The 15,319-nt window shown below is 36.3% G+C and overlaps 1 protein-coding gene across 1 annotated transcript in view; it reads right to left on the bottom strand.

The window, feature by feature from the left end:
* Positions 1 to 15,060, bottom strand: part of CUNH12orf40 (chromosome unknown C12orf40 homolog) — a 43,276-nt gene extending 28,216 nt beyond the window's left edge. Inside the window, exons 1-5 of the mRNA XM_053662032.1 lie at positions 15,028 to 15,060; positions 10,316 to 10,454; positions 5,049 to 5,181; positions 4,587 to 4,635; positions 23 to 138 (exon numbers count right to left, since the gene is read on the bottom strand). Of these exons, the coding sequence (XP_053518007.1) occupies positions 23 to 138; positions 4,587 to 4,635; positions 5,049 to 5,181; positions 10,316 to 10,454; positions 15,028 to 15,054 (464 nt within the window). The 5' untranslated portion in view covers positions 15,055 to 15,060. The remainder of the gene's footprint in view (positions 1 to 22; positions 139 to 4,586; positions 4,636 to 5,048; positions 5,182 to 10,315; positions 10,455 to 15,027) is intronic.
* Positions 15,061 to 15,319: the final 259 nt, after the last annotated feature.

Genomic DNA, 15,319 nt, shown 5'->3' with positions numbered 1-15,319 from the left:
TTCCTTCCATAGCTTTGCTCACCTTTTTAATCTTTCAAATAATGTTCCAAATTGTGCTGTTTCATATGATGTACTGAGAACATCTTGACTTTCATTTAATTTGGAAACCAAGGAATTAGAATGGTTAACATTACTGAGCTGAAAAACAGAAAGGAAAAACCAGCCAAAATGGTAAGTGTTCATATGCACAATTAAAATTATTTACTGTGAAATGCTGTTTAAGTGGACATCTATATTGAAAAAGAAATGTATTTTTTCTCAAAGTAACTATGTCCTTATTAAAAACAAAATAAACACTGTTCTAACAATGAAAGCAGTATCAGTATTTGAAGAACAGTTGGTACTATGGTGAACTAACCATTTTCTTAGAGGTTAAAAAATATATATATTAAAAAGAAAAATACCCAGAATACCAGGATCTTGAGGAAATAAAAGAAGTTAAACTTCTCTAACAAAAAATAATAGTTTCTCCCCAAGACTCAGCTGTACTTATCTAAGTTCTTCCACTTACGGACTAATTTTACAGGCTGCTACTTTAATTTTTCTGAATATCAATATCATTGAGTACAACAAAGTACGTGAAAATTGTTGCAACAAGCAGATGAGATAATCCATTTGTTAATGTGCAAGGTACTTAGTATTCTGGCAATAATAATTTATATCTGCAGTACATTTTATTTATAAACTGCAAAACAAGAGTTCCAAAAACAATCAATGGTAGAAACAGGGGACTTCCGCCAAGATGGAGGTTTAGCTGGATGTGCCTGCCTCCTCACACAACCAAGTTTAGGGACAACTAAATATTAGCATCACAAAACACAACCAGAACACGGAAAACTGAACTTTTCGGAAGTCCGCTAACAACAAATTCTTCAGCCTGACCGGTAAGGTGCGAAACCAGTGTCCGGTGAGGACTTACAAAGGAGGGCTCGGTCAGACCGGCGCGGAATTGGCGCGCGAATCCAGTCACGCGGGTTCCAAACCCAGGATTGGACCTGGTGAGCCGCCGAGCAGCCCACCGGGGGAGCGACACAGTGGGGAGGCGGTGGCAACGAATTGACTGTGGTTGCCTGGTTGCGCGCGAGTGAGGGAGTAAGCGGTTGGACCAGCCCGGCGGTGGCAGCGGCGGCAGCAGCGGCGGCGGCGTCCGCGGCGGCGGCCATTTCCCGCTCTGACCACGCCCCCACATACAGCGTCACAACCCAGCGACCTGGGACTCCAAGGCGCCGCTTGTCCCACTTAAAGGGCCAGAACAGACCAAAAATGTCGCAGGAAGACCTCAAAGCCCCAGAGATAAATCTAAATGACGAAGAAATAGCAAAACTCTCAGATGCACAGTTTAAAACACTGGTCATCACCTTTCTCACAGATTTGGTGGATTACAGCCACAAATTAGAGAAACATATGGAGGCTAAATTAAGGGAAATGAATGGAATTCCACAGGAATCCCATAGAGATGAAAAGGAAACTGGGACTCAAATCAATGGAGTGGACCAGAAGAAAGCAAATAATGGACAAGCAGAAAAGAGTCAAGGAGCAAGAATTCAAAGAAATGAGGAGAGTCTTAGGAACCTCCAGGACATCTTTAAACGCTCCAATATCCGAATTATAGGGGTACCAGAAGGGGGAAAGACACAACCACCAGTGGAAAAACTATTTGAACAAATAATAAAAGAAAATTTCCCCAATCTGGCAAAGGAAATAGACTTCCAAGAAATCCAAGAAGCCCAGAGAGTACCAAAAAAGTTGGACTCAAGAAGAAACACACCAAGGCATATTATAATTACATTAGCCAAAATTAAAATGAAGGAAAGAATCCTGGAAGCAGCAAGAGCTAAGGGGACAGTCACCTACAAAGGAGTCCCCATCAGGCTGTCAGCAGATTTCTCAAAAGAGACCTTACAGGCAAGAAGGGGCTGGAAAGAAATATTCCAAGTCATGAAATCTAAAAACCTACAACCAAGATTGCTCTACCCAGCAAAACTTTCATTTAGAACGGAAGGACAGATAAGGTGCTTCTCAGATAAGACCAAATTCAAGGAGTTCATCATCACCAAGCCCTTATTATATGAAATGTTAAAGGGACTTATCTAAGAAAAAGAAGATAAAGAAACATGAACAGTGAAAGGACAACAAACCCACAGTTATTAACAACCACACCTAAAACGAAAGCAAACTAAAAGGACAGCTAGAGCAGGAGTGGAAACAGAAATGAAGATCTCAAGGAGGGTTAGCAACAGGGGAATGGGAGGAGGAGATGGGGGGAGAAGGTACAGAAAACAGGTAGCACAGACAGTAGATAGAAAATAGATGGGGCGGGCGAGAATAGTTTGGGAAATATAGAACCTAAAGGACTTGAGACACATGGACATAAACTAAAGGGGGGTAATGGTGGGGTTGGGGGGGCAGGGTGGAGGGAAATGGAGGGGGGAATAGAACAACTGTAACAGCATAATCAATTCAAAAAAATAAATAAATTTAATTAATAAAAAAAAATGGTAGAAACAGGGGAAAAAAGAAAAGACAAAAAGACTTACTCAAAGGTTTTTTTTTAAGCAAAAAGATCTACAGTTAGGGACAACTGGAAATAAAGTCTCATAATTTATTACAGCCTCAGAGATGCAGTGACAGAAGTAGAGGCAAAATCATCCCCTGAACTAAGAAATGCATAATCAAAAGAAAACAGAATATTATATATTGGCTTAATACTACTTCTCTAGAGACAAAGTGAGCCCCAGATCACTTTTTCTTCTAACCTGTTTTTTTTCAACTCATTTTCTTTGGTATTTCATTATTTAATTTTAACTATTTTCACTTTTCTTGAAATCCCTCCAAGTAAGCCATTACTTCCATTATGCTATGCATTAGACATTAGCGTCCCTTTTCTCTCTTCTGCCATATTAAGTATAACATTATTACCCCCCTGGAAATAATCACTAATCTGCAATCTATAAGTAGATTATTTGAGTAGAGATTACAAGGAGTTTCATTCTCCATTCTATAAACTATTTAATAGAGCAAAGATGAGTTATAAGCTGATCTAGGATGCAAGTTTTACTCTTATATTGTTCAAAGTAATGGGTAGTTTTTCATTGCACCATCCAAAATTACTGGGTCTTTAATAAGGCTAGTACATATCACTGGAATATAACAATTCATTTTCTCTTCTCTGAAAACAGAAAATATACTTTAAAACTGAATCCTATCATTACATATAGCTATAGTATACCATAACATAACTACAATGTGTTTAATTATAAATTTATAAATCGTAAATGTTTAAATAATAAATACAAAAATAGGATGAAAGACTTCAAAACTAAAATATACCTGCTGACAAAAAGTGTTTATATAACTACTTCCTCACTACCATTATACATTAGTATAGTAACCATTAATTTTATTTTTTAACTCTACATTAAATTAGTAAAAGATCATGTCTTGTTATTTTTATGACAAATATATTTCAGTATTTTAAAATGTAGATGCTTTTATAATTTTTACTTTGGAGAATATAATGATTAAAAAACATTTAGCACTATACGCCTCTATCTATATAAATATATTTGTACACTTTTAATTAACATGCATTTAACCAGTTCTCATTTGTCAAACCATAAAAAGAATCAAACCATCACAACTCGTATTTTAATAGACTACTATGACCTCCTGAAATTATGTATTGCCACTCACAGGACCCTTTCACACCTACTTGGCTACCATGACACCACCAACTGGTCATTCACTGTGATTATAACCATCGACTATTATAAAATACACTTGACTATTTTCAATTTCACTACCAACAATTCTATAAAAGGATGATTTCAAAGGTTTTTAAAGAACATTCCAGTTTGGGGACTTATAATTTTCTACTGTGCAGAGAATTAAGCTTTTGTCCTAAGAGGAATTATTTATTACACTTAATTTATCTCCTACCTTGGCTACATCTATAGCAATTCACAACTAATATTTATTTTATTTCTTTTTAATTGACAGGGTTTACTAAGACAAGAAAAGTTATCCACTAAGCATGTACTAAACAGCTCCTTTCGATCTGCCTTTTCACCTCTGGTCCTCTCCTCTCCTCCCTAAGCTCCATTCCTGCTCATCATGTCTTAATGACAGGAAATCTGCATTCCATTAACGCACAAATTCGAATGAAGAGATGTCAAAGAGATTTTAGTATTACTGCCATTATCTTTTTGATGAAGTTTAACTTTGGCAATTCAAAGGCAAGAAAGGAGAATAATATGGTATTGGACCTTAGAATGGTATTTCAGGCTTTAATCACAATCTATGCATTTTCTAATTGATTAAAGTATTACTTGCTAAAAAAATAATTATTTGCAATAAATGCTTCAAAAGAAAATCATCTTGGGATCAATGTTAATTTTGAAAATCACAATTCAACATAATATTTTTATGGTATATGCTCCTTACATTAAAAACTTCTAAAAGAATAATTTTAAAGACTAAAAAAAAATTTAAAGGATAACTAGTTTACCCTGGTATTCAAAAAATTGTATTATTTGGTAGCATGCCACAATTGTTAAAATAACTCATAATTTTTTTTTAATTCTCACCTGTACTGGGCCCAGTTCTTCATTGCTGCCTACTCTTTGATTGTGAGTACTAATAATAAAAATAAAAGGTAAAGATTAAAAGCAAAGATGATAATAAAATTGAATATCTCTATATATATATATTAAAATTCATACTGTTCAATATGATAAATAAAAAAATGATACTCTAATTCAATCATTCTAGGGACCTACTGTTTTATAAAACTCAGTACTATTATTGAGTTTTATACTATTATATACTATTACTAGAGAGACATTTTTATGAAAAGGAAAGTCAAGCTATGCACACAAAACAGTATCAGCATTAGTCATCTGACAAAGGTCTTAATAGTTTAATAATACAGTAATACAAAATCTGGAGGTAAAAGAATAAGCCCTTTGTACATTTTCCAAATGAATAAAACAGTGTCAGTAATTATCAATTTTAAATACCTAATAATATATAAACTAGATAAAACCTACTTGTTTTCTATATCATCAATGCAGAGGTTTGATGGTACAAGGGGAGGCGACATTGGAAGTTCTAAATCATGTTTTCTTAGGGACATTTTTATGTCTCTATTCATATTCACGTGGACTGGTTTTCTCACAGTTTCTGTAACAAAAAAAATTTAGAAATAAGAATGGATAATAAAATCTTTTAAAAGCACGGCTTGATATACCATGTTCATTAAATAAATGTATATCTTAGAAATTTACTAAAACAAATTATGTTCTATATATGCTTTTAAAAAGTCATTATAGCACTATCACGGGTAATTCAAATAAACTTTTTCTTCATCTTACATACTCCTCATAAAAGTGGCTCTATAATTGTATTCTACTTTTTTCTTCCTCCAAGACTTCCCTGACCCCCAGACTATATTATGGTGTTATATACTGCAAGAGCACTACATATGTTCTCTATTATAGCACTCATAGTTCACTGTATTTCATTAACTCTGAGGCAGAAGTTAATTAATAGATTTTTAAACTTGACTGAGGCAGAAGCTTTGTCTCTCCTTATAAAAAGTTACCACTATTTCATCTGCCTTCAGTACTTTTAACTACTCTCCTAATCTGACAAATGCTTTTTACACATGGACAGTCTAGAGAGTTCTAGACTAGACTTTCTACCTTTTTATAAATCCCTACCTCTCTGGAAAAATAATCAGTTTATGGGTAGCCATCTAACCCAAGATGAATCAGTAATAATATCAAATCCCTCTGGTATTAGGTAATTGTTCCAGAGCTGGAACCCAACATCAGTAGGGCAAGATGACATCATTCCAGCAAAACTTAAAAATTCAGAAGCAGGGAAACAATCCTCAGTATTTCCTTGGTGGCAAAACTAAAGTGTGAGCAATAGTAAGATTTTTAAGGCTGTAACATGGCGCAGCCAGGAGGGGGGCCCCAAAAAAGGATTTGGAATGGGGTCCAGAGCCCAGAGTGTCCAGGAAATATTAAGATGTCCTCAACCCCCCAGGGGGGAAGGGACAAATGGAGCAGGGCCACTGAGAGATGTTTTGCATAGCAACAGTTTTGCAGGTAACCTCTAGAATGGTCATCTAACATATCTATAACCTTTAACTGGTCACAGATACGTTAAATAGCTGCGGCCATGCTTTGAGTCAGGGAGAAGGAAGTAACTTCCACCCAAGACTCAACTAGGGGCAGGTCCCCTGAGTTACAATGCATGTGTGAGAGCTTGGAGTTGATTGGCTCCACGCCATGGGGCCACACCTGCCCAGACTCATGATGGCAGCCCAGTAAACTTGCAATAATACAGGAGTCCTGGCAGGTGTAACCAATTGTGGGAGGAGTCAGAAATGGGGTTGCAAAGGAAGACTGGTACGGGGATTTAAACGCAGAGGCGGCAGCCATTGAAGAGAGAGCTACGCGGTTTCAGCAGAGTGAAAGAATACCACTCAGCTTTGCCAGAATGGGGACCCCTGCAGCCAGGTGAAGAAGAAAGTTACATGCTTTTGATCAGAGTGCTGACCCCAACTTCTGCAGCTTTGGTAGAAGAGGCCCATGCAGCTTTAAGATGCTCCCTTTGGCCCGATGGCCTGGGAAGCAGGAGAGACTTTGACTGGAAAAATGGGTACAAAGAACTCTTGCCAGTGGACCATGAGAGAGTGCCACATGACTTTGGATTAATTGGAGATCCTGCCTGGACAGCGACACAGCAGATGGTGCCAGTAGCCTGGAAACAGATGTGTGCTTCTTTTCCTGAGATACGGTACCCCAAATCAGGGCAGGGGGAGAAGGGAGTGCTGTGGGTGTCTATGGTCATCTTAAAGAACTTTGATATTTTAATGGAAACATTGGGTCACTACTTTAAGTCTGTACAGCTTTAAATAAATTCACAGGAAATGTGAATTTATTTAAATAAATTTATTAAAATTATTTATTTTCCTTTCCTTTTCACAAATCTCTGGCATTGAGAGATGTCTTTCCAATTGGCAGCGGACAGACAAGCCCAGTAGGTATTAGTATACCATCCTTGGGAGGGGCCCCTGTTGTTCTGTAGCAGTTTTTGGCGTCCCTAGGTGGGCTAAAAATTGCACCACCCCCGGGCCAATGTTCGGTGACAAGGCCACATTTTAAGCCTCAGTGATGAAGATAGTCTGAGAGAATAATGCCGGAATCTTAAGTGAAAATCTTCATAACACTGAGTCCCTAATTCAAGCCGTCTCCTAGGCCCAGCTGCACCACTGCTCTCCCTTTCAGTTACGTGTGTTAATCCATGCAGGCTGCTGTAACAGAACGCCACAGACTGGGGGAATTATAAACAACACAATTCATCAGTCTGGAGGCTCCACAGTCCAAGATTAAGGTGCTGTCAGATTCGCTGTCTGATGAGGCCCGATCCCGATTCCTAAACAGCCATCTTCTTGCTGTGTCCTCAGGTGGAGAAAGGTGCAGGAGAGCCCTGCGGAGGGTCTCTTATGAGGTTGCTAATTCCATTCATGAGGCTCCACCCTCACAACTTGATCATGTCCTAAAGACCCCACTTCCTAATATCTTATCACTGCAGGTTAGGATTCCAACAAATGAACTTGGGGGAGGGGGGAGATACAAACATTCAGTCCATAACATTAGTATATATTTAATATTTTTCTGTCATTTGCAGTCATGAGTCCTGACTAATCAAGTTTTGTTCTTTTAGGGAAGGAAAAACATCTTTTCCCTCTACCTGTCTAAACTCTCAGTTAGGGCTTCTGTTGTAAAAGATAGATGAACAAAAAACATTTAATATAAAGTTTTATGAGAAAAATTATATATGGAAAAGAAAACCCACAGGGACGGTTAAACCTGAGTGTTTTCATGGTATGTTTGAAGAAGTGTGGAAAGTCATGGCAAAAAGTGAGAGCACTAAAAGGGAATGAGCTAAGTGTAGCAAACTGGGGAAAACAGCAAGACCTGTTCACCTAAATTCCTCCCAGCACCCCTCTGTCTTGGAGATAAAGATCCTCCATATTTAGGGAAAGCACCTTTCGCATGAAAATCCTTCCTGCACATCCTGCTTCTCAAATTCCTTCAGCTTAAAACATTGAATATGCCAAGGGTCCCTAAATTTGAGTAGCATGTCCTGACCCCATCACTTTCTGCTCAATTCCCAGCATCCAATATAGAACTTATGGTAGGCATTCAATAAACATATGTTGAATATACAAATTAAAAGAAAGTGGGGTGCATATATTATTTTTTATTAGTGTTCTGGGATTCTTAGGATATACTCCCAGAAGTAGGATCGCTGGGTCAAAAGGCAGATTCATTGTTTGTTTTTTGAGGTATGCCCATACTGTTTTCCACAGTGGCTGCACCAGTCTACATTCCCACCAACAGTGCACTGGGTTCCCTTTCCTCCACAACCTCACCAGCACTTGTTTGTTGATTTGTTTATGATGGCCATTCTCACCGGTGTGGAGTGGTATCTCATTGAGGTTTTAATCTGCATCTCTCTACTGATTTGTGATGAACATTTTCATCTATGGGTCATGTGCACGTCCGTCATCTTTGAAGAAGTGCCTATTTGAAGTCCTTTGCCCATTTTTTAATTGGACTGTTTTCTTCCTGGTGTTAAAGTGTGTAAGTTCTTTATAACTTTTGGAAATTAACCTCTTATCAGATGCATCATTGGCAAATATGTTTTCCCATGCAGTCAGTGGGTTCGCTTTTCATTCTATTTATGGTTTCTTTTGCTGTGCAGAAGCTTTTCAGTTTGATACAGTCCTATTTTTTTTCATTTATTTCTCTCATGCTAGGAGATGTATCAGCAAAGGTATTGCTCTGAGAGATGTCTGAGATTTTACTGCCTGTGTTTTATTCTAGGCTATTTATTGTTTCCCAACTTATATTCAAGTTCTATTTTGAGTTTATCCTTGAGTGTGGTGGATGAGTGGATAAAAAAACTGGTACATTTATACAATGGAATTCTCTGTGGCTGTAAAAAAGGAGGCACTCTTACCCTTTTCAACAGCATGGGTGGACCTTAGAGAATATTATGCTAAGTGAAATGAGCCAGTCAGAGAAAGACAAGTACCATATGATCACACTCATAATGTAGAATCTGTTGAACAAAATAAACCGATGAACAAAATAAAACCAAATGTATGGATGCATGGAGCAGGCTGATAGATCTCAGAGCAGAGGCGAGGAGGGGAGACTGGAAGAGATCAGCTAAAGAGCATATATGTATACATTCAAAGCCCATGAACACAGGCACGAATTCGGTGAAGGTGGAAGTTGTGGGGCTGGGTGGAGGGCACTGGGAATGGAGGACATCTGTAATAGTGTCAACAATAAAAATTTTTTTCAAAAGAAAATAAAGTGGGAGAGAGAAAAATGTATTTAAAAAATAAATACATCACTGGTCAGTGACATCCAAAAGAACCCGGAACCTTATCTTAAATAAGACATTGAAAATCAAATCAAAGTGAATTAAAGACTTGAAGACCTGAGACCATAAAACTCCTAGAAGAAAACCTAAGAGGTTAGCTCCTTGACATCAGTCTTGGCAATAACATGTTCAAAAGAACATGACACCAAAAACAAAGGCAACAAAAGCAAAAATAAACAAATAGGACTGCATCTAACTAAAAAGCTTCTGTACAGAAAAGGAAACCATCAACAAAATAAAAAGACAACTTATGAAATGGGAAAAAATACTTGCCAATCATGTATTTGAGAACTAGTATAACTCGCTAGTAATCTAAACAGTACTCTGGTTAAATTTTATTTACTTGAATAATCAAAGTGCAGGCCAAAATGAACTTTATTCTGAAATGAGACTACTACAGTTAACTTCCCATAGATGTATAAGAAACTATTCAAGTTGTGAGATGGGAAACTAATCACTGAGGCAAAAATCTTCTCAGCCCTTCCTTTCAAACAAATACTCTGGATAGCATAAGAGGGTAAAGAAACTTATTCCCTGCCCTTTAGCTAAACTTTGGTAACCATCTGCTTAGACAGAATAATAACTGAACCAACTGAACAGGAATAACCATACCTTGTAAAATTAATTTTATATAACACACAACCTAAAAATAAAAGTAAATGGATTACTCAACAAAAGATTTTAAACAAAATTAACAAGGCTGCTAATTTAAGAGCACAATCAAGTTTTAAAATTAGTTTACTTTCCACATCCTTTGGGCTCTAAAATTACAAACTAATTAGAAAACTCAAGGCTATGATAGTATCAGAGTCCAACAAAATGCTACAGGAAAGAACTTACTTACCAGGTATTTTCTTCTGACAAGAGATCTGATTTACCACATACAGGTTAAGGAGGTCTAAACTGACAGTGGAATTTTGGACAGGAGACAAAACTCCCAGTGATTTCATTTTTGATCTTAACCTTTTCTTCTCAAAATATTCCTAAAATAATTAAAAATTAAAAAGTGATTGCAGCAACAACCATGAGGTTTCAGGCAGAATTATAAATAACAAAAGGCACTAATGCTATTAAATAATTTAGTTGATATTTTTATAATTTTGTGAAATCCCTGTTATATCTTTACATATAAATTAAATTTAATAATTATGGCTTTAATTTGCCTAAAGACTCTAAATTTTACAACTGGCTGTAATCTTTTGTTAAATGTAATGCCTTTAAACAGAACTTTATAAAGCCGTTCCCAGGTATCATAAAAATGGTATGACTGTAGAAAATTTAATGTAAATTTAATATAAAATTAATGAAAATTTAATGAATAAAAAAACTTGGTAGAACAAATCCAAAAGGCTAAAAACTTATTTTTCTTTAAGGTATGCTATCCTACAGATATAAAAAGCATTAAATATATGCACAGCTAAGAACTATTAAAAGTCAACTGACTTTATGGCTCAGTTGGAAGGTCAGGGGTTCAGTGGCAGGGCATATGCCTAAGCTGCAGGTTCGGTACCTGATTGGGAAGTGTATGAGAGGTAACTGATTGCTGTTTCTCTCTCATGTTGATGTTTCTCCCCCTCTCTCTACCTCCTTTATCCTCTTTCTAAAATCATTAAATATGTCCTCCCAAAGATAAGGATTAAAAAAAAATCAAATGAAATGAAAAGAAGAAAAGAAAAAGAAGCCAGGTAAGAACTAATTTCCAGCCAAAGCCAATTTAATTCCATTTGTTATTTCTCCATGAATTCCAGATTTTTTTAGACCAGCCTTACACATAATTATCATCTTTCATCCAGTATTTATGTTTTTCTTGGTTGGCTGAACTGTAATCATTCTTCCTTATCTTCATTATTTTTCTCTCAGATTACATCCTTAATTTACCAAGTTCAAAGGTATTTATTTGTTTAAAATTCATTTACTGGGCAACTATTATATATTAAACACTAAAAAACAAATTGTAAAAATATCATCTCTTTCATTAAATAGCACACAGTACAATGCCATAAACAAGGATTACATATGTGAGATTTCAAAACCAAGAAAATCCCAAGATGGCAAAAAGTTTAATGGAAAAGGAAGTATCAATTTCCCAAGAAGTTAAGGCTCTTTCACATCAGCTTTTCAAAAATACTGTTAATTTCAGGTTGTAAAAAACTTGTATGAATTATAAGAGACTTGCCAGCTCTCAGGCAGAAAAGTAAATTCATGTTATTATGCAAAATTAACCATAGATAAAAAAGTATAAGTATATATTTCATTTGAGTGATTTGTAACCCCCAACTGGGACTTAAATGTCTGTATTTTTTTTAAGATTTTATTTATTTTTAGAGGGAGAGGAAAGAAGAGAGAAAGAGAGGAAAAGAAACACAGACCAGTTACCTTTTCTAGGCACCCTGTGCAGGATCTTATCTGCAACACAGGCATGTGCCCTGACCCGGAGTCCCCCCAACCAACTGAGCCACTTGGGTCAGGGCTGAATTTAAATGTCTTTAAAAAGATCACACTATATAGCTCAGTAATGAAATGACAGGACCTTTAGGATGTAAATATTTCCCCCCCTGAAAAAATGACTATGGCTCTAACTGATGTGTCTTGAAATTATGATGCTAATTCCAAGTACAATGGGAGATGGCACAGGATCCTCGAAGGATATATAAACTATGGGGCAGATGGGGTAAGAGTACACAGAGGGAGGGCCAGAGGAGGCAAAGGTTTCTTAGGAAATTATTTCCAAGGTAGACGGATGTATGAGAGCTAGCCAGAGGATAGGAACGCGTATAAGATTCCAGGAATATGGAAAAACAGTACCAGGGCTATCTAATCCAGGGAAGACTCCCGAAGAGGCTGGACGCTCATACCTAGCCACCATGCCAGCCTCTAATGTTTGCATTCCTAGAAAGAACAAAGGTATGCGACTCATTTATTTACCTGACAAGGTTAGGCTTAATTTTTACATCAACTTTCATTTGGCAGAGACAAGTAGAAAATATTTAGAAAATAATTAGAAATCTTACAGAAAATAAATAATAAAAATTTAACATGAAAATAGCCATCTAACAATAGCATCTGTGAAACAAACAAAATGTAGAGAATGTGTCAAAGGAAACAAGGGAAAATCTTGTTTCAAGATGGAGGGAAGAGGCAGTTGCCCAACTGCGGACTGTCCACTTTGTGAAATGCTAAGTGATGTCTGTTTGTACCATTAAAAAAGGGGGGGAATGAAAAATCTGTGCAGGAGATGATGGCATAGTAAAGTAAGTTAGACTGAAAACTATCCTTGAAAGGGAACAATATAAAATTCAATTTTGACATTACCAAGGGCTATATAGTGAAGCAGACTGAGAAGCAAAAGGGAGGTAAGAATGAAGAAGTATAGCAAGAAAGGGAAAGAATCCAGACAGAACTTGATTTGTTTTGATAGGACAGAACTGAAATACCAATAGGAAGCCTCTAGTTGACAGGGAGTGGTGGACGACACAAGAAAGTGAAGAAGTAACTGAGATCCCTGAAAAAGCAGAAATAAGTGGAATTCAGATCACGAATCACTTCCTTTGATAAAAGGAAACTACTTCTATAGTCACAGAAGGAAAAGAAAAATGGGTGAAAATAAAAGATGGTTTACAGAATTGGTGGTAGAAACTGAGATAATTTTCATCTAACAGGTTCTATTTCCTCTGAAACATGAGATAAGTTCATCTAACGAGTATGAAGGGGATGCAAGGGTGTCCGACCTATGGTCCACTGGCCACATGCAGCCCAGGATGGATATGAATGCGGCCTAAGACAAGATCATAAATTTACTTAAAACATTATGAGATTGTTTTTGTGATTACATGTTGCAATGTATTTAATGTGTAGCCCAATACAATTCCTCTTCTTCCAGTGTGGCCCAGAGATGCCAAAAGTTTGGACACCCCTGGAACAGAGTAGGGGAAGAGGTTTGGGGAGGTAAAGGAAGATATGAAATTTTCAAAGAACAGGAAAGTGACCTGACCAGAGAACAACATTTGGGGGAAGGGCCATTTATTTTTCCCTTTTTTATCCAAATAGAGTGAACTTATTTTTTAAATATAATCTGGAGACAGATTACATTCATAGTATATGTATTATTGAGTGAACTATGTTATTGCTAGATACAGTTTTAGGCACAGAAATACATAATGAAAAAAGTAATAAGATCCCTCTTTTCATTGATATATTTTAATGGTGGGGGAAGGAGAACAGATTTTTTAAATTATAAATACCAGATTATGAAAAGAATGATGAATGAAAGAGAGTACGAGAAAGTAACTAGAGGGTGAGAAACTATTTAGATGTAGTGATTAGAGAAAGCCAATCTAAGAGGAGATACTTTAGCTGAGATGCAATGCAATCATGTAAATACCTCCCGGGAGAGTATTACAGACAAAAAGAAGAAAAGTAACAGAAAGAGTTAAGTATGCCTGAAATACAATGAACGATAGGGCAAGTGTTAAGAAATAAGGTCAGAGACGCAGAGAAGTTACAGATTCTTCAGGTCCTTGTTGGCTATGATTGATAGGTTTATTCTCTAAAAGGAACTGAGGCTTTTAAGCCAGGGAATAATAATTGTGATTCATGATTTTAAAAAATCATACTAACATCTGTTGAAGAATGGGCTAAAAGGAATAAAAGACAAGGCAGAAAAGAGTTGGTAACTTCAACTACATTAAAATTAAGAGCTTTCCTTCAAAGACAGCATTAAGTAAAAATAAAAGGCACAGAGTATACATATGACTCACAAAGAAGTCCTAAATATATAAAGTCAATAACAACAAGAAGACAAACAACCCAAATAAAAATAAACAAAATACCTGGAATACCACAAAAGAGAAAACCTGAATGAAAATACAGTCAGCCTCATTTGTAATCAAGAAAATACTAGTTAAATTTATGAGGTGTCATTTTACTGAGTTACCAACTATCCTGCTTTCATGGTAAGCACTTCCTTGGTTTTCTCTAAATTTTACCACAGTTGGTTTAACCATTCTACTGGTAAAGAACATGGGGATGGTCCCCTTCTGTGCCCCCTCCCCTTCCCCTTTCCTTCTTTTCTTTCTCCCCCCCCTCCCTGCCTGTTTGCTGCTGAACAACAAAGATCTAAACGAGTTCGTACATGTCTCAAAGTGCACATGTGGAAAAGATTCTCTCAGACACATACTGCTCAGTTGTAAGGTATATACATACTCAACTTCACTACATAATATAATCAATGTAATTTTTTAAAAACCTTTAAAAAATTAGGGTTTAGGTTATAAGACCATTATATTTCTCTATGCAATAAATGATGGTGATTTGAAGCAGGGTGCTAATAGGTAGTGAGAACTGATCAGACCTGAAACATATTTTGGAACTAGAATGACAAGAATCAACAAGAATCCTTAAGTCTCTGCCTGAATCAACGTATCTACAAAGAGAGAAGACCAGAGGAAGATAGGTCTTCCAATTTCACTTAGATGAATTTATAAACCTGAGGGAAAACTTCAAAAGGTCACTTTACTCATAAAACTAACAACACAAATAAAAATAAATTTTTTTTACCCTTTGCTTTCTCTTGTCCTGCTTCATCAGAACCCTGGTCCTGCAAAGAGAAGGATAAAAAAACATAATTATAGAAATGGTCTCTAAAACAATTGTCTCTTCAGCTGAATTGAACACTTGAAATTACAACTAAAAGTGTAGTGATAAAAAAATTTTTAAGTGTAGTCATAATTATACTATTTTCTCAAAAGAAACTATGATAATATTCTTTAAAAAGTTATAGTATATAATCTTCCACATAATTTTCTTAGACAATGAAAGAATAAAACAGATTCTAGACCTATAATAAATA

The sequence above is a fragment of the Artibeus jamaicensis genome, unplaced genomic scaffold, assembly GCF_021234435.1.
Source record: "Artibeus jamaicensis isolate MK-2021 breed Jamaican fruit bat unplaced genomic scaffold, CSHL_Jam_final contig_233, whole genome shotgun sequence".
Classification (NCBI taxonomy): Eukaryota; Metazoa; Chordata; class Mammalia; order Chiroptera; family Phyllostomidae; genus Artibeus; species Artibeus jamaicensis.
The sequence above is the reverse complement of the archived record's forward strand: the minus strand, read 5'-3'. Positions and strand labels throughout refer to the sequence as shown.